Source organism: Hyla sarda, chromosome 6, assembly GCF_029499605.1.
Source record: "Hyla sarda isolate aHylSar1 chromosome 6, aHylSar1.hap1, whole genome shotgun sequence".
Lineage (NCBI taxonomy): Eukaryota > Metazoa > Chordata > Amphibia > Anura > Hylidae > Hyla > Hyla sarda.
Window position 1 is genome coordinate 130,890,644 of NC_079194.1, and position 26,392 is coordinate 130,917,035.

The window sequence follows — 26,392 nt, forward strand, 5'->3', positions numbered from 1 at the left end:
TTTGGGTAAAAAAAAAAGTTTACCCACATATCCTTGGTAAAATGAGGGTGCGTGTGTGCGCGCGCATGTGTATACCCCGATACACTGTTTCTGACCCCGCAGAAGCCCCCAGGAAAGGAAGGGGGAGAGAGGTAGTCGTTTCCCGCTTCTCTCCCCCTGCCTTTCCTGGGGTCTAGAGCCCTGCTGCCGCCGCTTCTCTCCCCCTGGCTATCGGCGCCGCTGTCCCATTGCCGGCGCCGATAGCGAGGGGGAGAGGAGCGGCGCCAGCAATGGGGCAGTGGCGCCGATAGCCAGGGGGAGAGAAGGGGCAGCGGCACCCATTGATGGCGCCGCTGCCCCGTTGCCTCCCCCATCCCCGGTTTTATAATTACCTGTTGCCGGGGTCAGGTCCGCGCAGCTTCTGGCCTCCGGTGTGGCGTCCCCTGCGACGTTGCTATGCGCTGCGAGACGCAATGACGAGTGACTTCAACGTGAATTCACTCGTCATTCTGCAGCGCGGTGCAGCACGTAGCAACGACACAGGGGACGCCAGAAGCAGCGCAGACCCGACCCCGGCAACAGGTAATTATACAACCGGGGATGGGGGAGGCAACAGGGCAGCGGCACCGGCAGTCTCTGGACCCCAGGACAGGCATGGGCAGAGAAGCCGGCAGCGAAGGCAGGTCTCTGCACCTGCAAAAGCCGCTGCAGTTCATTGATTTAAAGCGCCCGCTTTAAATCATTGAACTGCAGCGGCTTATCGGCATATAACACGCAGATAGACTTTAGGCTAAAAATTTTAGCCTAAAAAAAAATGCGTGTTATACTCCGATAAATACGGTATATATTGATTCATATATACAATATGTCAATATTGTAGATGTGCACCATGTCTGTTTTTCTACCTGAATTTATACAATATGTCTACTTTATAATTGCACCATAAATTTGACATGTTTTTACTTTTGGAAAATATCAAAGGGCTTCAAAGTTCAGCAGCAATTTTCAACAAAATTTTCAAAATCAATATTTTTCATGGACCAGTTAAGGTTTGAAGTCGATTTGAAGGGCCTTCATATAAGAAATACACCATAAATGACCCCATTATAAAAACTGCACCCCTCAAAGTATTCATAATGACATTCAGTAAGTGTGTTAACCCTTTAGGTGTGTCACAGGAATAGCAGCAAAGTGAAGAAGAAAATTCAAAGTCTTAATTTTTTACATTCCTGTTCTTATAGACCCAGTTTTTGAATTTTTTACAAGGGGTAAAAGTCCTCAAAATTTGTAACCTAATTTCTCTCGAGTAAGGAAATACCTCATACGTGTAGGTCAATTGTTCGGTGGGCTCAGAAGGGAAGGAGCGACAATGGGATTTTAGAGAGTGAATTTTTCTGAAATTGTTTTTGGGGGGCATGTCACATTTAGGAAGCCCCTATGGTGCCAGAACAGCAGAACCCCCTGGGAGAAAATGCCCTCCAAAATTTCTAACCGCATCTCTTCTGAGTATGGAAATACCCCATGTTCGGACGTAAAATGCTCTGCGGGCAAACTACAATGCTCAGAAGAGAAGGCGGCACATTTGGCTTTTGGAAAGCAAATTTAGCTGAAAAAGGTTTTTTTTTTGGGGGGGGGGGGGAGCATGTCACATTTAGGAAGCCTCTATGGTGCCAGAACAGCAAAAAAAACACATGGCATACTATTTTGGAAACTACACCCCTCAAGGAAAGTAACAGGTGGTACAGGGAGCCTTAACACCTGTTTGATGACTTTTTGTTAAAGTTCGATGCGTTTTTTTCACTAAAACACTTTTTTCCTCCAAGTTTTACAAGGGGTAATGGGGTTACAAATTTTGGGGGTAATTTTCTCCTCTCTCTTCTGAGTATGGAAATACCCCATGTGTGGACGTCAAGTGCTCTGCTGGCGCATTACAATGCTCAGAAGAGGAGGAGCGCCATTGGGCTTTTGGAAAGAGAGTTTGGAATGGAAGTCAAGGTCAGTGTGCGTTTACAAAGCCCCCCGTGGTGCCAGCATAGTGGACCCCCCCACATGTGACCCCATGTTGCAAACTACACCCCTCAATTTAATAAGGGGTGCAGTGAGTATTTACACTCCACTGGCGTTTGACAGTTCTTTGGTCCGTGAAAAAGAAAATGTAATTTCTCATTTGCACAGCACACTGTTCGACTGTTCCAAAAATCTGTCAGACACCTTTGGGAGCGTAAATGCTCATTGTACCCCTTATTACATTACACCTTCCATCCATTGTTCTGGCACTGTGGGGGCTTTGTAAACACACGGGGCCTACAATTCCGGACAAATTTTCTCTCCAAAAGCCCATTGGCACTCCTTCTCTTCTGAGCATTGTAGTGTGCCAGCAGAGCACTTTACATCTACATATAGGGTATGTTCTTACTCAGAAGAAATGGGGTTACAAATTTTGGGGGGCTTTATTCCTATTTTCCCTTGTGAAAATGAAAAATTTAGGGTAACACCAGCATTTAAGGGAAAAAAATGTTTTCTTCATTTTCCCATCCAACTTTGTCAAACACCTGTGGGGTGTTAAGGCTCACTTTACCCCTTGTTATGTTCTGTTAGGTGTGTAGTTTCCAAAATTGGGTATCATGTGGGTATAAATTTTTTGTGTTTATGTCAGAACCGCTGTAAAATCAGCCACCCCTGTGCAAATCACCAAAATAGGCCTCAACTGAACATAGTGCGCTCTCACTCTTGAGCCTTGTTGTGCGCCCGCAGAGCATTTTACATTTTATACCCACATGTCCCCACAGGAGAAATTGCATTACAAATTTTTGGGGGTCTTTTTTCGTTTTAACGCTTGTAAAAATATTACGTATGGGGCAACAACATGTTGGTATAAAAATTCATTTTTACACTAACAGGCTGGTGTAGCCTCCAACTTTTCCTTTTCATAAGGGGTAAAATGAGAAAAAGCCCCCCCAAAATTTGTAGCGCAATTTCTCCCGAGTACGGAAATACCCCATATGTGGCCCTAAACTGTTTCCTTGAAATACAACAGGGCTCCAACTTGAGACCGCCATGCGCATTTGAGGACTAAATTAGGGATTGCATAGGGGTGGACACTGGGAATCACTGGCGTAGAATACCCCTAACAGGGTGCCTCCAGATGTTGCTAAACTCCCAGCATGCCTGGACAGTCAGCGGCTGTCTGGAAATGCTGAGAGTTGTTGTTTTGCAACAGCTGGGGGCTCAGTTTTGGAAACACTGCCATACATTTTTATTGGGGGGGGGGGGGGGGGAGGGGGAGGAGACAGTGTAAGGGGGTTTATATGTAGTGTTTTACCCTTTATTATGTGTTAGTGTAGTGTTTTTAGGGTACATTCACACGGGCGGAGGTTTACAGTGAGTTTCCTGCTAGGAGTTTGCGCTGCGGCGAAGAATTTGCCACTGCTCATGCTTGAAGCAGGAAACTCACCTGCCCGTGTGAATGTACCCAGCTGTTTCAAAACTACAACTCCCAGCATGTACTGACAGGCCATTCATGATGGGTTTTACTTTTGCAACAGCAAGAGGTACACAGGTTGGAAAACCTTCAGTTAGGTTCTGTTACCTAACTCCGTATTTTACAACAGTGTGCCTCCAGCTGTTGCAAAACTACAACTCCCAGCATGTACTAATCACAGAAGGGCATGCTGGGAGATGTAGTTGCGTACCTCCAGCTGTTGCATAACTACAACTCCCAGCATGCCAAGACCGCTGTTTGGGCATGCTGGGATTTGCATTTTTGCAACATCTGGAGGGCTACAGTTTAGAGACCATTGCAAAGTGATCTCCAAACTCTGGCCCTCCAGATGTTGCAAAACTGCAAATCCCAGCATGCCCAAACAGCGGTCTGGGCATGCTGGGAGTTGTAATTTTGCAACATCTGGAGAGGTACAGTTTAGAGACCACTGTATAGTGGTCTCAAACTGTAGCCCTCCAGATGTTGCTAGGCTCACTGGCTTCTGCCGCCGATCACTGCTGCCGATTGGTTAATGGGCTTCGGCGCTGGTCCTCATATGTTTCCCCATTCTGCCCGGCATACTGTGGGTGGGCAGAACGGGGAAAGCGAAAGTTAACCCTCCCGTCCCCGATCTGCTATTGGTCATCGCTTCTTGATGACCAACAGAAGGGATAGGAGGGGTGGCCCCCCTGCCATCTCACTCCTATCCCTTCAGGGGGGGGGGGGGGGATCGTGGACAACCCCGATCCTCCTTATTTTCTCGATAACCAGAGACCCGTATGACCCAGAATCGCCGCTGTTAATTCACTGGTGATTTGCGGCGATCTCTGACATGGGGGGGGGGGGCCTGGGGGGCCGGTTTGGGGGATGGGCATTTGCATGGGGTGCCTGTCCGGTTCCTGCCTGGCCCGCAGCCTCTCCTGCCCTGGACAGTTCCTGACACGGACAGAGTTGTCAGCAGAGAGCACTGTGGTCAGACTGGAAAGAACTTCACAAATTTCTCTGTAGTATACAGCAGCTGATAAGTACTGGAAGGGTTAAGAATTTTAAATACACTGCTCAAAAAAAAATAAAGGGAATACTAAGATAACACATCCTAGATTTGAATGAATGAACTAATCGTATGTAATACTTTCGTCTTTACATACTTGAATGTGCTGACAACAAAATTACACAAAAATTATCAATGGAAATCAAATTTATCAACCCATGGAGGTCTGGATATGGAGTCACACTCAAAATCAAAGTGGAAAACCACACTACAGGCTGATCCAACTTTGATGTAATGTCCTTAAAGGGGTACTCAGTTTTTTTTTTTTTAAATCAACTGGTGCCAGTAAGTTAAACAGATTTGTAAATTACTTCTATTAAAAAAAATCTTAAATCCTTCGAGTACCTATTAGCTGCTGAATACTACACAGTGCTCTCTGCTGACATCTCACTTCATTTTAGGAACTGTCCAGAGCAGCATATGTTTGCTATGGGGATTTTCTCCTACTCTGGCTAATTCGCCATTTTAAGAACTGTCCAATCTTGGTGTTCTCTGGCAAATGCCAAACGTCCTGCACGGTGTTGGGCTGTAAGCACAACCCCCACATGTGGATGTCGGGCCCTAATACCACCCTCATGGAGTCTGTTTCTGACCGTCTGAGTGGACACTGCAAAATGACCTCCAACAGGCCACAAATGTGCATGAGTGCTGGCAGTGCTCCTCCTGCTCCTCCTTGCACAAAGGTGGAGGTAGCGGTTCTGCTGCTGGGTTGTTGCCCTCCTACAGCCTCCTCCACGTCTCCTGGTAGCACCTCCATGCTCTGGACATAGCAAACCTTTTTGCCACTTTAGTGGTAGCATGAGACGGAGGAGTCTACAACCCACATTAGTGAAAGCACCGCCAGCATTCAAAAGGGACCAAAACATCAGCCAGGAAGCATAGGAACTGAGAAGTGGTCTGTGGTCACCACCTGCCGAACCACTCCTTTATTCTGGGTGTCTTGCTAATTGCCTATAATTTCCACCTGTTGTCTGTTCCATTAGCACAACAGCATGTGAAATTGATTGTCCAATCAGGAAGCAACACTGAATGATTGACAGTGTGATTTCACAAAAGTGTGATGAACTTGGAGTTACATTGTGTTTAAGTTCTCCCTTTATTTTTTTGAGCAGAGTAGAAGTGATTTACAAATCTGTAACTTTCTTGCATCAGTTGATTTGAAAAAAAATTTTCACCGGAGTTCCCCTTTAGCGTATGTTCACAATGCGGAATCTCAGCTCGCAAAATTCCGTTAAAAAGAGATGCCGTCAGCCGTTGAAGATACTTTGGCGGTAGGACCACGGGGCACTGCACCATCACCATTGACTGCTATGAAATACTCTCGGAATTCCACTCAAAAGAATGAACATGTTCTTTGTGAGGAACATCTTTGCTGCAAAAATTCCGCAGTGTAAACGGGTCTTGCGGAAGACCCATTCACACTGATGGGAATGTTCACTACACGGAATTCCGCAGTGTGAACATACCCTTAAGCCACAAGCATCTACGCCTGTGCTTCCCAACCAGGGTGCCTCCAGCTGTTGCTAAACTACAACTCCCAGCCAACGGCTGTCCAGGCATGCTGGAAGTTTTAGTTTTGCAACAGCTGGAGGCACCCTGGTTGGCAAGCAATGATCTACGCAGATTGCATGACACATGGGTTTAGATGCCGCAACACAGTGGACAGTAGCATGGCTTCGTTACTCCAACTCAGCAGACAGTATCACACACAAGCTCAGATACAGCAGCTATGACACTTCATGATGCTTTCCAGTACAACCCCCATCGTGTAATATTTTAAAGCATGGAAACTTCTATCACAGTGTTTCCCCACCAGGGACTGCCATATGCCCACCGGGCATGCTAAGAGTTGTAGTTCTGCAACAGTTGGAGGCACCCTGGTTGGGAAACCATGCAAAAAAATTTCCACGACGGGGGTTTTACTGGTAAGAGTCATTAAAGCGAGGACATTTTTATCACAGTGTTTCCCAACCAGGGTGCCTCCAACTATTTCAAAACTAAAACTCCCAGCATGCCTGTTGGGCATATGGCAGTCCGGCCATCCTTGGGGTTGTAGTTTTGCAACAGCTGGAGGTACTCTGGTTTGGAAACACTGGTCTATCAGATCCTTGGTCACAATTTTTGAAGCAACGGATCATACCACCTGATTTCCATGCCATGTTCATCTGTGGTTTGAAAAATCATAGCAGGTAAAAGGGGACCTTGTTTTAGAAAAATTAAATAAAAATAGGAATAATATGGCTTTACAAAATGTGGTTAATATTGATCACTTACCAGCTCCTTTGGTCTCATATTATACAAGATCCGCTCTGCGTTCTCGCTGTCATGACGACTCTCCATGATGGCCAGCAGCAGCTTGGAAGCATTGTTCTGTAACACAAGAGGACTATGTTTTCTACATAACAGGTGAAAAATCACGGTCATCCCCTTCACAAATACACAGGAGACTGATGTCTATTGTCACATAATGTCTCATCCTGTACAATGGACTACTTCTGTTAGTGTTCAAGATAGATGCATAGGGGGAGATTTATCAAAACCTGTCCAGAGGAAAAGTTGCCCATAGCAACCAATCAGATCACTTCTTTCATTTTTATCAAGGCCTCTGCAAAATGAAAGAAGCGATCCGATTGGTTGCTATGGGCAACTGGGCAACTTTTCCTTTGCACAGGTTTTGATAAATCTCCCCCATAGTATGCAAACTATAAGCTGCACAATGTAACATTAAAGGGGTACTTCACCCCTAGACATCTTATCCGCTATCCAAAGGATCGCGGGGGTCCCGCCGCTGGGGACCCCCGCAATATAGCACGCAGCACCCACCTGTTACTGCTCCGGAAGCACTGGAGGGCCTGGCTCTTGACCACGGGGATGGAAGATCGTGACGTCACGACTCCGCCTCAGTGTGAGGTCACGCCCCACCCCCTCAATGCAAGTCTATGGAAGGGGGCGTGACGGCAGTCACGCCTCCTCCCATAGACTTGCATTGAGGGGGCGGGGCATGATTTCACACAGGGGGCGGAGTCGTGACATCACCATTACATCTCACATATATGTCCTGTAGTCTGGAGTAAAAGGTTGGCTTAGTGCCACACACAGACGCAGCACCCGTTAACCTTCATAAATATGTAGCACTAACAGTCATTCAGGCTCCTAGGAAAGCTAGGTGACCATCCCATCACAGTCATAATGGTTCCTCAGAATACAGTGCTTTAACAAGGACATTAGTTTAGGGGCTAAATGCCCTTCAGGGATATTATATGAATGCGCTTTATTTCGAGAAAGTACCGTAAATAAATCTTGGCAAGTTATGCACAAGCCTTGGCTGCCTCTATAGAAACCCTCCCGGGCTAGGGTGGGGGCCACATTGGAAGAATTATTGCCATCACAACTTATCAAAATCGGTCGCTTTCTATTGAAATAGGAATTCATTTCTTACTTGCAGCTAAATTCATGTGGTTTCCAGAAAGATGAGGAAATGTATATGTACATAATACATTGTATACAAATATCTGAAGAGGACTGGTTGGTATGTGCTGCGAGGAGGGAGGGAATTCATGAAGTTTTTGCTTGCTGCCCCAGACAAAGGCGGATCCCTGAAGTGTCACTTCAGGCCTTTGGGCACCTGATTTCACTTGCCACGTCCACTGGTAACAATGCGCTCTCTCTGCAGACAGGTATCATTACAGAGTTACATAACCACAGCGTTGTGCCAAGCACTGGCTATGTAAACGTTCAATCCAAGTTCCTGTTTAGTAACAAAGCCTTGGCACAGGCAGCAGGTTCGGAATTTGACTAATTGAGAAGCACCAGCTTAATCTTGTGGATCTGTAATATAGAGTACTATGGGGATGCAAAGTGCCCTCTGTACAATGTACCAGTCTGGGCGCACAAGCACATTGTTCCTGTACTAGATTGTAAAATTAATCTTTGTTTTAGAAAATAAAATAAAAAATTATACCAATTTAAAAATCATTAAACCAAAAAGAAAACAAACAAGAGCCATTGCTACTGAAAAAAAATGTTATCACCTTTAGTTATAATACCATTAAAAAAGGTCACCAGATGTGACCATGATGAAGTATAAGTCAGAAAAAACAGATCTAAAATACAAAGCAATGCAATGAATGTGTACAGAGTATCAAACCCAAATACGTTGGTGGGACACGTGAAAAAGGTCTTCAGCCAAATGGCAAACAGTATAACACATAACCTGTGAGGTGGAGACAGTAGTTGAAGGCTCAATAGTCTATATATAGTGGAAAATAGGGGGGGGGGGGGGGGGGGGGGGTTCAAACAACCAACCCTCTACCTAGTATCTAGCTGACTGCTCACTAATACATGATCCACTACATCGTTGGTGTAAAACATCGCATATGAAGCCATCTCACTTACCAATGATAAACACCTGTCCGCACCGTCTGGGACTTTGCTTTGTATTTTATATCTGTTTTTCCTGACTTACCGTATATACTCGAGTATAAGCTGACCCGAATATAAGCAGAGGCCCCTAATTTCACGCCAAAAACCGAGGAAACATTATTGATAGAGATGAGCGAACTTACAGCAAATTCGATTAGTCACGAACTTCTCGGCTCGGCAGTTGATTACTTTTCCTGCATAAATTAGTTCAGCTTTCTGATGCTCCGGTGGGCTGGAAAAGGTGGATACAGTCCTAGGAGACTCTTTCCTAGGAATGTATCCACCTTTTCCAGCCCACCGGAGCACCTGAAGGCTGAACTAATTTACGCAGGAAAAGTCATGAACTGCCGAGCCGAGAAGTTCGTGACGAATCAAATTTACTGTAAGTTCGCTCATCTCTAGTTATTGACTCTACTAAGCCTAGGGTGGGAAATACATCATCCATCGGCTGTCCGGGCATGATGGGAGTTGTAGTTTTGAAACATCTGGAGGTCCGCAGGTTGAAGACCACTGCAGCCTTCGTCATCATATAGACCTCCATCCCCCCCCCCCCCCCCTTTAGTTTTCTACTCCGCTCCCCTCGGTGGGAAGGAAGGGTGCCCGGCTGGTCCGGGCTATGTATGCTGCAGGGACGGTCCGGTGGGGAGGGTTAGTCTTTCCGGGCTGTCCATCTTCACCGGGGGGGGGGCCCTCTTCTCCGGGTCTGGCCCTGGACTAGTGACGTTGCCTTGACGACGACGCACAGGGACCTTCATGCGCAGGAACGAACTTCCCTGTGCTTCGTCGTCAAGGCAACGTCAGGCAGTTATGAGGGGGGTGTTTTCAGCACGAAAAATCGTGCTGAAAAACTCGGCTTATACTCGAGTATATACGGTATACTTCATCATAGTCACATCTGGTGACCTTTTTTAACGGTATTCTAAATAAAGGTTATAAGATTTTTTTCAGTAGCAATGGCTCGTTTCTTTTCTTTTTGGTTTAAGCTATTTATGGAGCTATACCGATACACTTTAGGTTAGACCCTCAGCGCTTAGTACTTCTATGATGTGGTTTCAAGATTGTAAAACAATATTTCAGTGCTGTACCCTCCTGTGTCTAATTTAAAAATCATATATAAAAAAAAAAAAAACTTACCGTATTTTTCGCCGTATAAGACGCACTTTTTCTTCCCCAAAACTGGGGGGAAAAAGTCGGTGAGTCTTATACGGCGAATACACCCCTATCGCGGCGGTCCCTGCGGCCATCAACGGCAATCGCGGTGATGCCCTGTATTAACCCTTCAGACCCGGCGATCAAAGCTGACCACCGCGTCTGAAGGGAAAGTGACACTAACCCGGCTGTTCAGTCGGGCTGTTCGGGACCGCCGCGATTTCACTGCGGCGGTCCCGAACAGCCCGACTGAATGGCTGGGTTAGTGCTTACAGGACACCGGGAGGGACCTTACCTGCCTCCTCAGTGTCTTCTCCGTTCAGGGATCCCCTGTATGGCCGGCACTCTCCTTCCTCGTCATCATGTCGTCGCGTACGTGCGTTGGCGTGCGTAACGACGTGATGGTGACGACGGAGAGCGAGGATACCCGGCCGGCAGCAGAGACGTTCCGGAGTGACGGGGACACGGTGACAGCGATTGAGCGGCATCCAGGGCAGCGGTGACACGCGAGTATTACCTCCTATGCAGTGGTCTTCAATCTGCGGACCTCCAGATGTTGCAAAACTACAACTCCCAGCATGCCCGGACAGCTAACGGCTGTCCTGGCATGCTGGGAGTTGTAGTTTTGCAACATCTGGAGGTCCGCAGGTTGAAGACCACTATAGGGTTAAAAAATCTAAATTTTTTACCTATAAATTGGGTGCGTCTTATACGCCGGTGCGTCCTATAGGGCGAAAAATACGGCAAGTCTCTAAAGATTTTATGAATCATCCTCCATCATCCATCCTCATCCATCCTCATCCCCTTTAGTGATTCATTTTATTTTAATTTAAGTTTATTTTATAATCTAGTGAACACATTACAAAACAAATGCAGAAGTGGATGACGTGCATCAGGATGAAGAAAAAGTTCAAGCAAAATCCCCACCTTGAGCTCTAACACCAAGTCCATCCTTTTCCTGCCCAGAGGGTTAATGTCATTTAGGATCAGCGCCGTGATGATATCTATGCCATTAGACTCATGGGTCGCTATGCAGTTCTGCAGATGAAGAGGTGATCAGATTATTATAAGTACACATTGTTGCAGGTCCTGCATAACACTTGTAGCAAAGAATAGAATTTAGACATTCCACAGTCCGTCAAGCATCAAGCCCAGTGCCTGGACTGGGATTATACTGTGGTCACTATATCAGGATAGCTGGTGCCAGAGGTACAGAGCCAGACCAGTTCATGTGATCCAGCTTTCGAAGCACACACTGTGCCGCCTTGCAGCCTGAGGCGTGTCCCAGCACCCTGAGAAACATGTTACATAACAGCAGAGTTACACAGAGTTCCAGGAAATCACCCAACACGTGCAACATGTCCCAGTGTCAGCCCAGTTATGTAATAAAACCTGCATAAAAGTGAACTGGATTGGTACAAAGCTAAGGAGCCAATTGCATCTAGGAATCATTGAGAAAAATAAATAAATAATAATTCGGTATGAAGACAACAGCATTCTGTCTCCTGGGCGGTGCCTCCCCCCACCCTCCATTATCACCTGATTTTCATGGCACGGTCCTTGGCAGTACTCTGTTAAGCTCTCCAGCGTCTGGTTAATTAGAGCGACATTCTTTTCATTGATGTATAGACCCAGAAGGCCAAGGCCACCAGTTGTGCTCCCACAGATGCAGTCAAGAAACTGCAGGGTCTCGCAGACCAGATTGTAGTTGGTTTTGTTATTTTGGCAGCGTAAGAAATTCTGTAATATACAAAAGAAAATGAGAACCACAAAACGCTATTCTCTTCAAGATTGCAGAAACTTCCTATTGTCCTGGCATTATTTATTTCAGCATGCTACCAAACATGTCTTTAACCATTCAGTACGACACTAACTCTGGGAGAATTTTTTTTTATATTAATAATAATTAAATTATATATATATATATATATATATATATATATATATATATATATATATATATATATATATATATATATTAATAATAATTAAAATATATTATATATATATATATATATATATATATTAATAATAATTAAAATATAATATATATATATATATTAATAATAATTAAAATATAATATATATATATATTAATAATAATTAAAATATAATATATATATATATATTAATAATAATTAAAATATAATATATATATATATATAAATAATATAATATAATATAATATAATATAATATAATATAATATAATATAATATATATATATATATATATATATATATATATATATATATATATATTATATTAGAGATACACAGTGTTCTGTACAGCGGCATGAGCACTTCCCTCTTTCTACTACTAATACCTCTCCCTATACACCCAAGCATTCGGCTAGCATTTCCTGCAGCTCTATGACATTGTCTACCTAAAGTCTTCAAAAGAAAGACCACTAAATCCCTTTCTTTAGATGAGGTTAGGACTGCATCACATGCTATATTCCACCCTTGGGTTTTCATGTCCAAGGTGAATTATCTTGCACTCTTCTGCACCTTTTTTCTAGTTCACCTAAATCCTTTTCGGTTTGGTATATCCCTCAAGGAACATCAACCCTGTAAAATCTTGTGTCATCGGAAAAAAGACCAATCCCTTACCATCATGACCTTCTGCAATATCACTGATAAAGATATCAAATGAAGTGGCCCCAGAACAGATCCCTGAGGTCGCCACTGGTAACAAGACGTTGCTCTGAATATACTCCATTAACTACAAAACATACAGCCAAGGCAAACATTTTCATGGCTGAGGAAGACCTAATGCCATACTGTTAGCACAGGTTTGCTCACCTGTAGGTCCCGGTTATGGTTCTCGCAAAGTAGCTGCAAGAACCGTAGGATTGGCTGCATAATGGTGATGACCGCACTCATCTCCAGCTCATCTCTTCCTTTCTCTGAAACAGTCAGGCCGCCATCCCCAGCAGAGAAGTGATCATCAGGGTCTGCCTCCCGCCGGAAAGTGCTGAAAGCTTTCTTGGTGGCAACAGAAGCCTCTAGAAGCTGTTCTTTGGCCTCCTCTGTAATTTGTGTGCTTTCTTCTCGCACTGATGAGGAGGAGGGAAAATAAATAAAATAAAAGATTAATTTATAGTTTCTCTTACCTCATACATCCCAAACCTATTTCTGCAGGACATGGTAGGCCTGCATAAAATTGATAATAAAGGGCAGAGATGCGCAACCTTTTTAGTCCAAGGGTCACTTGGTCAGTTGTAATTAACCTTTTTTGGTCCCCTTCATGAGTGTTTGTTTTTGTGGGACATATTGTATTTATTAGCATGATTCTGGGGTACATACATCTCACTGAAGGCTGATAAATAACTTGTGTTGGACAGAGGCGCAATTCAGCCGTTGTCCTAAAATGCAACGCAAAAAAGAGTGGCAGAGGGTTTGGAGAACAGGAGGTAGCAAGGACTCTGGATTGGGGGGGGGGGGTCCAATCACATCTCAGCTTTCATTATATGAAAAATAAAAAGCAGAGCTCTGGATTGTTGCTACTGGCAACAATAAGAATCTTCCTATTAGACATTGATGCATCATTCCCTAGTACATAGAGTTTAGGGCAGGGTAAAGAGGTCACACCCCGTCACTGTCATCTCTTCCTCTGCTCTCTTCCTGATGCAGTGGCTGGGATAGGCAGGCTACCCTTAGCCAACATGGTGGTTCTCCCTGGCCTGGTGGACAAAGCACTCATGTGGGTCTATACACCAACTTTTAGCTGTTTTTCTGTCCAGCAAGGGGACACACACACAATTGTAAAACGTTGATCCAGTGATTTATTCTGATCACCATATAGGAGTCAGGAAGGAATTTTACCTCTGTCAGCCATATGTTTTTTTTCCCCTTCCTCTGGATCAATACAATAGAGTTTCAGGTTTAACTTTTAGAGACTTTTTTCAACCTTACAAACTATGTTAGGGTGCATTCACACCATGATCTGAACGTCTGATGCACAGATACAATTTCAGGCGATTTGAGCTTCAGAAATCGTATCTGTGAATGAACAGTATTGGAGGCAGTAACTATTATGGGGCTGTGGACCAGATCGAAGTCAGATAGCGACTACAAACTGGTCCTTTTCTCAGCATGTCAGATTTTTGACACTGACAGAAAATCGTGGCACACCACGATTTTCAGTCAGAGTCAAAAATTGGATCCCGAGAAAATGGCCAGATCGTAGTCACCAGCCGACTACGATCGGGTCTACAGCCCAATAGTTAATGGCTCCGTATATTTGAGCTTCTGAAATCATATCTGCGCTTCGGGAAGGTCAGATTGTGGTGTGAATGCAGCCTTACTATGCTCTAATGCACCTAAAAATAAAGACTGAAGTAACTTTTCAATTGTCTTTGTGGAAAATCTTTGACCATTAAAGGTCTGTTACCATGGAGACAAGAGTCTTCACAGGAGCGGCAGACAACATCCCAACCCTGTGCAGTCTGATCCTCATGTAAAACCACCCTTCACCTGTCCCAGACTTCTTAGTATCAGCAACATATGTCAGTAACAAGTAGGAGAGATGGAAGAGTGTAAAACATGACTGCAGGATCGGTTTGTAATGAAACATCGGTCTATGGAAATACATAAATCTGCACAAAATCGTCATTTCCATATTACCTACCATTTACAAAGTTACTTCCCTCTATATTGTGCAAATGAATTTAAACGATTGGTTGCAGAAGTCTACCATGTTCTGGCCAAGAGTCTTTGGAAGGATTAAAAACCCAGATAACTTTCCTACCTGACTTCCGGTGCGGGGTCTCCCTTTCAGACTGCTCCTCATCCCGCTTCTTGCTCCCTAGGTCACTGGTATTTACGGTCACCGTGGCTTTAATTTCTTGTTGAGCCACTTTCATCCGATCAAAGAAAACTTTGAAGAATTTCTCAGATTTCTTGTCCTCAGTAAGCCGGCAAAAGAACGAATGCTGCAAAATGAGGGACCAATGAGTGCAACATGAAAAAAGTAATCCGCTGAGACAGAACTGCACACAAATGAACACCAAGAAAACCTACATTGCAAAAAATAAATAAATAAATAAAATAAAGTAGAAATCTTCAAAACAGACACTTCACCGACACCACAATGAAGTCAAATGTATTTTATGTAAAGGAGGCTTATTGGTCCCCACTGTTTAGGATTCTGGGTAACCAGGTAGTCTGTAAAGTCTCTGCAGGGGTGACCTAGTGAGCTAACAATCTAAATTCAACAAAGAAACCCATGTCTTCTAGCTGAACATTTGTTCTAGAACAGCTTCGAAAGCCAAAGAGTGGATCCAGTTTTAATCTGGAGAATAAAGTGTTAAGTAATGGCCTGCAAAAAAGAAAAACAGTGATGAAACTTCTAGTACAGTGGTCTCTCAACATAGAATGGTAATCCGTTCCAAATGGAACATCGTTTGTTGAAACCATCGTATGTTGAGGGATCCGTGCAATGTAAAGTATAGGACAGTGGTCTACAACCTACAGACCACCAGATGTTGCAAAACTACAACACCCAGCATGCCCGAACAGCCAACGGCTGTCCGGGCATGCTGGGAGTTGTAGTTTTGCAACATCCGGAGGTCCGCAGGTTGAAGACCACTGGTATTGGAGGTTATACTCACATGTCCCCGCCGCTCCGGACTGTCACATCTGCCCTGGATGTCGCCTTCCATCGCTGTCACGGAGTCCCTGACGCTCCAGCAAGGCCTCTGCTTCCCCCGAATCCTCGCTCTCCGTCGCCGCCATCACGTCGCTATGCACTCCGCTCCTATTGGATGACGGGACGGCGTGCGACGTGATGATGACGATGGAGAGCGCCGAGGATGCAGGGGATCCTGAAGAGGACGCGCCGGAGCCCCGAGGACAGGTAAGTGATCATCAGCGGACCACACAGGGCACTGTAAACTGCTATCCGGGGCAGCTGAAGCAGTCTGCGCTGCTGGATAGCCGTTTATGCGATGGCCCCAACATACAAAAGCATCATACGTTGATGCTACCTTCAACATGCGATGGCCTCAGAGGCCATCGTATGTCGAAATTATCGTATGTCGGGGCCATCGTAGGTCAGTGGGTCACTGTACTTCAAGTGCTGTTGCACTAACCTAGATAGGGATTCCTTACAACCTTACTAATGTTTTTCTTTCATGGTTTGCTTTTCTTCCTGCTATGATATGCACACATGCCTTTTGTAGTTGGTCACATGGTACCAGTATGCTCCATCAAGAAATGTAGTGGAGGGCAAGAGTGAATCCACGGGTAGGGACTTGAACCCCCATACTATAGCCTTGGACTTGAATTGGTCTTATTTTACAGTAATGACATTATTTGCATAAAACTGAAAAGTCGTCCTGACACTTTATAATTTAAAGCGTATTTCTTGAAAAAAAAAAAAAAACACCACCACCACACTGGGCACCAGTGAATCCATTGTATGCCAGACACCAAGCAGCTTAATGGACCTTATTGACTTTCATCCGGTTTTAATCATGTGTCTGGCATTTTACCAGACATAACACTGCATTCTACTATATTTTATTGGAATCGGGGATGGAGACATCTGATGAAGCTCTGAACTCAATACTACACTGATATATTATAACAAACCATCAGGAGAGTCTGGAGGCTAGGCCGGATACAACTATCACTCGTGTGGCAAAAGAATATTATATATATATATATATATATATATATATATATATATATATATAAAAAATACTGCTAATGAAATGCCAATGTATTTTGTCTATTAATAGACATGGTTTTATATCTGTATTGATGTTACAGTAGGAAGATCGCCCACATCACACAATGGACAAGTTAGAATGCATGGAAAAAGGATTACGTAAGCAACACCTAGCAAAGCAAAAATATAACAGAATACAATTCGTATGTGTGATCATAAAATATGCAACATGCCAATGAACCATAAGCAATGAGAGAGATTAGTAAATATAAGAAAATTCTCTAGACCAGTCTCTTCCACGTCATGGAGAATTCACCCCCCATGTTGCTCATAAAAAGGCTTTGTTATTCCAGATATGGATCTGGGATCTGATTGTAGTTTGCATTTTTACATCACACTGAATAAATGGCATGTGTGGACTGGCAATTTTTGAAAGATTTCCTATTTTACTGTTCATTGGTTTTTGAAGATATAAAAGTTGGTGAGTTGGTATTTTCTTATCTCTCATTGCTTATGGTTCAGTGGCATATAGCAGTTTTATTATCACACATTCTAATTGTATACTTTTGCTCTTCTGGGTTGCTTAGGCTTAAAGTGTTGAACTTTTAACTTCTGAAAAATCCCCATAGCAAACGTATGCTGCTCTGGACAGTTCCTAAAATGGAGAGAGGTGTCAGCAGAGAGCATTGTGGTCGTGACAAAAGAAATCCCAAAAGAAAAGAATTTCCTTTGTAGTATACAGCAGCTGATAAGTATTGGAAGGATTAAGAATTTTTAATAGAATTTACAAACAAACTTTTTTTTAACTTTTTGGCAGCAGTTTGTTGATAAAAAAAAAAATAAAACATTTTTAGTTTTCCCACCAGAGTACCCCTTTAATCTAGAGATTCAGCTCAGCTGTATTCACTCCATGCCTCCAAAAAGTAATTTCCATGTTGGCTGGACTTTGACCGGCGGTGAGCTGTCCTTACTTTTCATGTTTTCATCAAAAGGGGTGTGCCCTCATTGAAGGGGGGGGGGGGTCTGTATCGAGACCCAAGACACCTGTCCAAAATCCCTGGGTGAGCGCAGCTCTCAACTGCATGTGTGTTATTGTGATGTACATGCAGTTGTAACCTGTTCTGTCACAGGAGGCTGCCAGGACTTCTGCTGCAGGTAGAGTGTGTTACTGCCAGCACTGGAAGCTCTTCAGAGAGACGGAACAGCGTGGAAACATGAGTGCCTAAAGAAATATATGGGGGCATAGTGAAGAGGTACATGGAGGGGGCATATGAGAGAGGGGCCTGGCTACTAAATGGGGCACAGTGTGGGAATAGCTATTATATGGGGCAATGTGAGGTCCTAACTATTATTTGTGTGCACAAAGGAGGAGAATAAAAGGAAAGAGGATACAACCGTTCAGAATATATGTCATAGCGAGTCCCTCACATATAGTATATAGATCAGGGGTCTCAAACTCAAATAATCTGGGGGCCACTGGAGGTAGCAGCTGGGCCGCATAAGTCCCTTACATATAATGCCCCCATCATGCGCCACTTACATATAATGCCCCCCATCATGCTCCCCTCATCATCCACCAGCAACCCCCCATTCCCCCTACCCCCGTGTGGTAATAGCATGAGCTGACGGATGATGGGGGTGCTACTTCTGGGGGTTCCCCACATTAAGTAGGTAGAAGGAGGTTCCCCAAATTAGGTAGCATTGTAGTTCCCCCCCCCCCACCCCGACTCACACACACAGACAGACACCCACACATGCACACGCACACCGACACACGCACACCCAGACAGACAGACAGACACCCAGACAGACACACAGACACCCAGACAGACACACAGACACCCAGACACACAGACACCCAGACAGACAGACAGACACCCAGACAGACAGACACCCAGACAGACAGACACCCAGACAGACAGACACCCAGACAGACAGACACCCAGACAGACAGACACCCAGACAGACAGACACCCAGACAGACAGACACCCAGACAGACAGACACCCAGACAGACAGACACCCAGACAGACAGACACCCAGACAGACAGACACCCAGACAGACAGACACCCAGACAGACAGACACCCAGACAGACAGACACCCAGACAGACAGACAGACACCCAGACAGACAGACACCCAGACAGACAGACACCCAGACAGACAGACACCCAGACAGACAGACACCCAGACAGACAGACACCCAGACAGACAGACACACAGACAGACACACAGACAGACAGACACACACACAGACACACACACAGACACACACACAGACACACACACAGACACACACACAGACACACACACAGACACACACACAGACACACACACAGACACACACACACAGACACACACACACACCTGTCCTGCGCTTCTCCTCTCCAGTGGCGGCCTGACGAGTGACGTCACCGACGTCCTCCTCTGCGGGTCTGCGGAGGGACGGAGACCGGGAGGAGGAGGGCAGGGTAAGTGAAGCCTTCTGGCATTTAGAAAGAAAAAAAGTTTAGAAAGAAAAAAAGTTTTCCACCGGAGTACCCCTTTAAAGTCTCATCCAAATCTATGGGAAATGTATGTTCCCACATAACTTCCGTACAGCTGGAGATATTTTGAAAATATTTGGTCACATGTTACTTATATGTCAAATAAAAATATATGATAAATTAACCCTTACCTACACCATTATATAAAAGATAGGGTTTTTGTTTCAAGTCCCATGCAAGTATATGGGACTTCCAGTACTTACATTCACCAAGAGATGCAGAGCGGAGCTTGTGGAGTGTCAGTCCGCCTTGCAAGCCACGCCCCATCTCAAAGACACGTCCACTGTTTAAGCCCCACCCTTTTATTTTCTACCCTTTTTGTGCATCAGCCTGGCTTGCAAATCACGCCCTTTTCCACAAAGCCACTATCTTCATCACAACTCAGTCCCACATGACGAAAGGATATGCCGATGGGATAGGACATCAAAAGCTTCCTCCTTTGTTGATTTTCCTCACCAACAAGGATTAGGAAGGAAAAACCAGGCAACGCCGGGTACTCAGCTATATATTTATATTATATTAATATATAAAAAAATAAAAAATTATGATATACATATACACACACACACACGTGTGTGTGTGTGTGTGTGTGTGTGTGTGTGTGTGTGTGTGTGTGTGTGTAAAATATATAATTTTATATATATATATATATATATATATATATATATATATATATATATATACACACACATACACACATACACACATATATATATATATATATATACACACACATACACATATATATATATATATATATATATATATATATATATATATATACACACACACATACACATATATATATATATATATATATATATATATATACACATATATACATATATACATATATACATATATACACACACACACACACATATATATATACATACATACATATATATACACACACACACACACACACACACACACACACACACATTTATTTATATTAACTATATCTCCTCCTGCACAGTGTTTCATATAGAATTTTATTTTATTCTGTGTGTAGACATGGGGCATGAGAAGGTATTTGGTTGGAAAAGTGACAGGGCAGGGGTCTGACAAGGGGCAGAGTCTTGCAAGGGGCACTTTAGTCCAGGGACCCTGACAGTGTTTTCACTCCACCTCTGCCACTGTGATTCACTCTGAGAACATGCCTCCATTAAAAGAGGTACTTCACTGGCCATAATTCGGAAAATTTAGTTCCAAATGCGCGCTGTGGTTGTCGGCCATGCCCCCTCGTGCCATCAGGCCATGCCCCCTCAATGCATCTCCATGGGAGGGGGCGTGGCCGACCCCCGCAGCATGTACACAGCGTTCGGAAATAAAATGTTCCAAACGTTGGCCAGTGGAGTACCCCTTTAAGACACTGGATGTATCAGCAGTGTATTGACTTGTAAGATCCGCAGAGCCAGCTTGAGCTGGTATGTACCACTAGGTGGTCACCAATTTGGCATGAGGGGGGTGGGGAGGGAGATAACGGCTTTAGTGGCGGTAATAGTAATTTAACATACTGTAGCCAAATAATCCTACAGTACCATGACCACTGCTTTGTGGTATTAATTGTAATAGTCATGATGTGGTGGTATTATTTGACCCTTATATACTGTATTATTGGTAAGGTTTGTCTTGGTATATTGATATTTGTTGAATAACAGTCTGATGGTAGTATGGATGGTGATATTTTATTCTTGTACACTGTTAATTTTTGTTAATTGACAAATACAAAGCTAGATAAAGAAAAGAGAGATGGATATCTATTTACTACACCTTTGAGGGTTATGAAAACATTAAGTTAGGGTCAGGGCCACAATGTTCCCTGGGGCCCTCTGGATTCTAGTTACACCCCTGGCTCCCATCCACTGACAATCTTGAACAGACACACTGAGGCGATGTGCGAGTCGCCGTGCATGCGTGGTGTACTTTCACACATCACGGCTGCTCCCCCTGCTCTATGAGCTAGGCCGAGAGCTACCGCGATGTGCAAGTATACTGTGCACCATGTAGCGGTCCTTCAGTGGCAGATCAGCAGCGTAAAATACACTGTGGGTAAGCTTGTGTGAACATACTCTTAAAGGGGTATTCCAGGCCAAAACTTTTTTTTATATCTCAACTGGCTCCGGAAAGGTAAACCGATTTGTAAATTACTTTTATTAAAAAATCTCAATCCTTCCAATAGTTATTAGCTTCTGAAGTTGAGTTGTTTTTTGTCTAACTGCTCTCTGATAACTCACGTCCCGGGAGCTGTGCAGTTCCTATGGGGATATTCTCCCATCATGCACAGCTCCCGGGACGTGACATCATTGAGCAGTTAGACAGAAAACTTGAAGAAGCTAATAACTATTGGAAGGATTAAGATTTTTTAATAGAAGTAATTTACAAATCTGTTTAACTTTCCGGAGTCAGTTGATATATATAAAAAAAGGTTTTGCCTGGAATACCCCTTTAAGCAAGTTTAGGTTGGGAGACACCTGGGACCTCTCTGCTGCATATATGCTCATCTGGTAGGATGGGGCACATATGGATATGGACTTACAGTGGACTTGGGACTGTTTTGTTGGGGGGGGGTGGGGGTCATTAGGGAGAAGGGGTGGGAAAGTGGGGTTTTTGTTCCTTCTGTATGAAAATGTTAAAATGTAATAAAAAGATCTGATTTAAATAATAAATGCAAATAGAAAGTTTCTGAACTTATCATTCCATAATAAATTAAGCTAGATTTACCAGAAATCCCCTTTAAATGTGACTGTAGGGTGTGCGGGGAAGGTGCCGGAGTGGGAAAGTAGATATAAATAGTGACATGAGGAGCCACATAGACTGTGAAGGGAATATACCAGACACCTCTCTAAACTATAACAGCAAATCCAAAGCTGCCAGGATCTCAAGGGGGATAACTGTAGCCATGGAAACTGCCTCTGTTCCTGACTGCAGCGCTCTGACGCACGCAGCACAGCCTGACACAGGGGGAGAATGAGGCCAGCAGCTCATTAAATCTCCTGCCTGCAGCCAGCAGATATAAATAGACCTTATGTAACCTCCTGCTGCTGCCTGCCGAGCATGCACACACACCTAGCTGGCCCCGCTCCCCTCCGTGGGACCCGGACAGCCATCAGAAATAGAGGGGGCACCATAGAAGACTTGTTACAGTTTCAGATGTTACACTGTAGCCTGAAGGATGATAACATAGCTCTGGGCTCTTAAAGTTTGGCCATAAAACTTTCAGGTCTATTTCACTTGAAGGATTCTATCAGCCCAACAATCTGCATTCTTTACTGCAGTGATCTTCAAACTTTAGACCGTCAGATGTTGCAAAACTACAACCCCAAGCATGCCTCGACAGCCGTTGGCTGTCGGGGCATGCTTGGAGTTGTGATTTAGCAAAATCTGGAGGTCCACAGTTTAAAGACTACTACTGGCTTCCTAAGGCTATGTTCAAATGGCAGAATTTCTGTGTTCAATAAGGCCACCAAAATTTACTGCACATTCTATTTAACAGAATTCCGGTGTCCCATTTACATACAGTAGTACAATTTCTGTGGCAGAAATTCCGCCGCAGAATTTTCGAATTCTGCAAAAATATAAAACCTGTCTTTACTTTTGCGGAATCCCACTCATTTCATTGGGGCTTTGGATTTCTGAGGAATTCTGTGTTTTGAGCGCACAAAAATGGCACCAGAATCCCATCCAAATGCTGCATAATGCAAACAATCCGCAGTCTGCTTTTCTGTGTGAAATGTAACCAGAATAGCAAAAATTCCAGTGTGAACATAGCTTAAAAGGAAAACTCACATGTTTGCTCCCGCACTAACCACAGGTACTGACTGGTAGTGCGTGAGACGCTGATTCCTACTTTGCCTGGATCAGTCTGGACATTCTCCCGCAATCTTGGTTTTATTGTATCTGGAAATGTGTCTGTAACTGGCACGGGCAGGGTTTCTGTAGGTTAACTGGCAATGACATCAGCGCCGCCTGCTTATGATTTTTCATCCCCCTCCCTCCAGCTCTCCCTCTCTTCGCCGCTCCTAACTGGACTTCACTGGGCATGTCAGGTAGGGATCATAGGGAATCAGCGTCTCCCGCACTATCCATCAGTACCTGTGGTTAGTGCGCGAGCAAACATGTGACAGTTTTCCTTTAAATGTATACTGAAACAAAGGACAGGTAGCGCTCCGCAGTTTATTAACCGAGAGATGCACTTTGGGGGGTAAGACAAAATGCATGCTTACCCAAGGTTACACTCCACCTAGTGCAACAATGGTTTAGAGTAGAATGATAACGAATGACTGCAACCCTTCCACATACAATACAATGTACAGTAACCCCCCGACCTACGATGGCCTCGACATATGATAAAATCGACATACGATGGCCTCTCAGAGGCCATCGCATGTCGATGTCAGCATAGACATACGATGCTTTTATATGTCGGGGCCATCGCATTAACTGCTATCCGACAGCGCAAAATGCTTAAGCTGTTGTCGGATAGCAGTGTAATGTGCCCCAGCAGGTTCACTTACCTATCCCCGCTGCTCCGGGTCCACTTCGCGATCCTCCGGCGTCTTGCGCATCTTCTCCAGGGTCCGGGCCTTGCTTTCCGGCGTCGTTATTACATCACTACGCACGCCGCGCCAGCGCAGCAGCATAATAACGTCACCGGAAAGCAAGGCCCGGACCCTGCAGAAGATGCGCAAGACACCGGAGGATCGCGAAGACTACACCGGAGCAACGGGACAGCATCGGGAGCCCCTGGAACAGCAGCGGGAACGGTGAGGACCTGGTCCGGAGCGACGGGGACAGGTGAGTACAGATGCCTATACTTTACATTGCATGGATCCCTCAACATACGATGGATTCGACAAACGATGGGTCGTTTGGAACGAATTACCATCGTATGTTGAGGGACCACTGTATTCTTGAGAAGGAGCCTCCAATCTTCGACGGGATAGTAAGGCGCTGACACAGTGGTAAAAAGGGAACTGACGTTTTAATCACCCATGATGCAGCGCGTTTCACAGTACAACTGCTTCATCAGGCATCTGATGAAGCAGTTGTACTGTGAAATGCGCTGCATCATGGGTGATTAAAACGTCAGTTTTTTTTACCACTGTGTCAGCGCCTTACCATCCCGTCGAAGATTGGAGGCTCCTTCTCAAGAATTTAAATGTATACTGTCCTGTATAGGTACTGAACCAGCAGGGGGCAGCAGAGCATGTTCTGCACAGGTGAAGCAGTGAAGTAGGAGGTCAGACAGTGAGACATAGCAGGACTCCAGTAGAGAATGCAGCTCTAGATGTGAATGGAGTACGAGAGGTTCTGTAAATCAGAACATTAGATAAACCTAGAACAAGGCCTGAGTCTTACCTGAATAGTTGTGTTGCCTCCCTCGAGAAGTGCAATCGCAAGTAGGATGCTCTCATGGAAGACCCGGTCACTGGTAGCATTCATGATCAGGTCAATCACTAGGTCCGATGCCCCTTCTTTATCGAGGTGACACTGAACATCAGCCAGACTCATCTCTCCTCGGCTGAGGCCCACTGATCCTGCACTGGCTACAGGGAGATTGCAGTTTAAACAGGATGAAATAATCCTTGTCAAAAGTAGCAAAAAAATAAAATAAAATAAAAAAAAACCTCCTCCAAACTAAGAACAATTTACCTCCACTGCCAGATTTTCCACCGCCGCCTCCAGGACCATTACCATAGCTTGTGAGACTCTCCCGTCTTCCGCTGTGCCTCATGTTGCCATAGTATCGGTTTACCAAAATCACCCGTAGCGCTTCACCCTGTTGGAACACATAGCAACTATGGCATAAGAGATGGCGCCCAGATAGGGTGCAGGCTAACTGGTTTAACAGTTCAGACTGATGTGGAGCATCTGCTGAACAGTCAAAAGGTTCAGAAGACCAACATAAAGGGTGTGCTGACCAAGACATACCCATAATGATAGGGTACAGACACTAAACAAGCCCAAGTCCCCATGAATATCCTATGCAACTGTCTAAACATCACAGCAAGAGACTAACAAAAACAGACAAGACTAGGACCACCAAACCAATGACCAACAGGTCGAAGACCATACATACCCGTCTTATATCTTGCAGCTGCCTCAGAGGCTGTGCCTGGCCAGAGTCCAGTGGCTGTGCAAAGATCAGATTTATAAAATGTAAGATACCTGTAGAATCCTACAGGGTTGTCCCCTAGATGATGGGGGAATGAAGATGGAGGAGACCTGGCATGGGTCAGAGGCCTAAGATGGGAAATTCACCTGTAATCCATTGCACTCAGCATGAATCTGAATCCTCCCTAATCTGTCAATCAGAAGGGAGATTTAGTATGTAACACCCATTTATCAGAATGGCACGGCCATGTAAGTCAGTACAGCAGATGTGGTTTTCCACTCCATAATGACCTTATTACCTTTATGGACTATATAGATTTTTACAACTCCTTTAAGTCTACTATGAATTCAATGGCAAAGTTTGTTCCCTAGTCCTTCAGTCTTTGCTCCTACTGCTCAATTAATTCCCTGTTTTGCTTTGTGTTAAATACCCAATAATCCAGGACCTGTTGCTAGGGACATACGTCCTGACAGCCATAGAAAGGACTGTAGTTGTTAAACTGTATTCCAAACAGACTGGAAGACAGGACTCCTGCGGAATGGGGATTGGGAGGGGGGGGGGGGGGGGGAAGAGACTGGGTGTCATAGCTCATTTCAGGCTGCAGCTTTTCCACCAATGTCTGTTTTTACAACAATCTGAAATTTGTATAGTGACTTTATGCAGTTATTGAACACCTTATGGAAACAAATCTGCCCTTGCATCCAGATCCCTATATTGGAGGCCGTACACTAGGCTGAGCAGCTCTGGCAAGTAGGAGGTAAAGAATTTTTGGAAAGTCCCACTATGGGAGGAGGGGGAGGCCTGGAGACAGGATGCAGGATTTTACTGTGAATCTTGTACTGAATGAGTTGAGACAGGAATGTTAGTGGTGATATCATCCTAACAAAGGTGATTCCTGGGAAAGCATAAAATAGAGGCCTCTGCATGCATAAAACAAAACAAAATTTTTTTTTTTTTTATAAAAACTACC

The 26,392-nt window shown here is 44.5% G+C and overlaps 1 protein-coding gene across 5 annotated transcripts in view; it reads right to left on the bottom strand.

Annotated features, from left to right (window-relative positions):
• ITPR1 (inositol 1,4,5-trisphosphate receptor type 1) overlaps window positions 1-26,392 on the bottom strand; it is a 202,657-nt gene that overhangs the window by 36,581 nt on the left and 139,684 nt on the right. For 3 of the 5 annotated variants that reach the window (XM_056525019.1, XM_056525018.1, XM_056525020.1), the window contains 8 exons: window positions 25,387-25,440; window positions 24,960-25,086; window positions 24,666-24,853; window positions 14,834-15,017; window positions 12,886-13,139; window positions 11,622-11,822; window positions 11,010-11,120; window positions 6,786-6,881 (listed from right to left, as the gene is read on the bottom strand). In XM_056525019.1, the coding sequence (XP_056380994.1) occupies window positions 6,786-6,881; window positions 11,010-11,120; window positions 11,622-11,822; window positions 12,886-13,139; window positions 14,834-15,017; window positions 24,666-24,853; window positions 24,960-25,086; window positions 25,387-25,440 (1,215 nt within the window). The remainder of the gene's footprint in view (window positions 1-6,785; window positions 6,882-11,009; window positions 11,121-11,621; window positions 11,823-12,885; window positions 13,140-14,833; window positions 15,018-24,665; window positions 24,854-24,959; window positions 25,087-25,386; window positions 25,441-26,392) is intronic. The other 2 variants (XM_056525021.1, XM_056525022.1) reach the window with 1 other exon arrangement.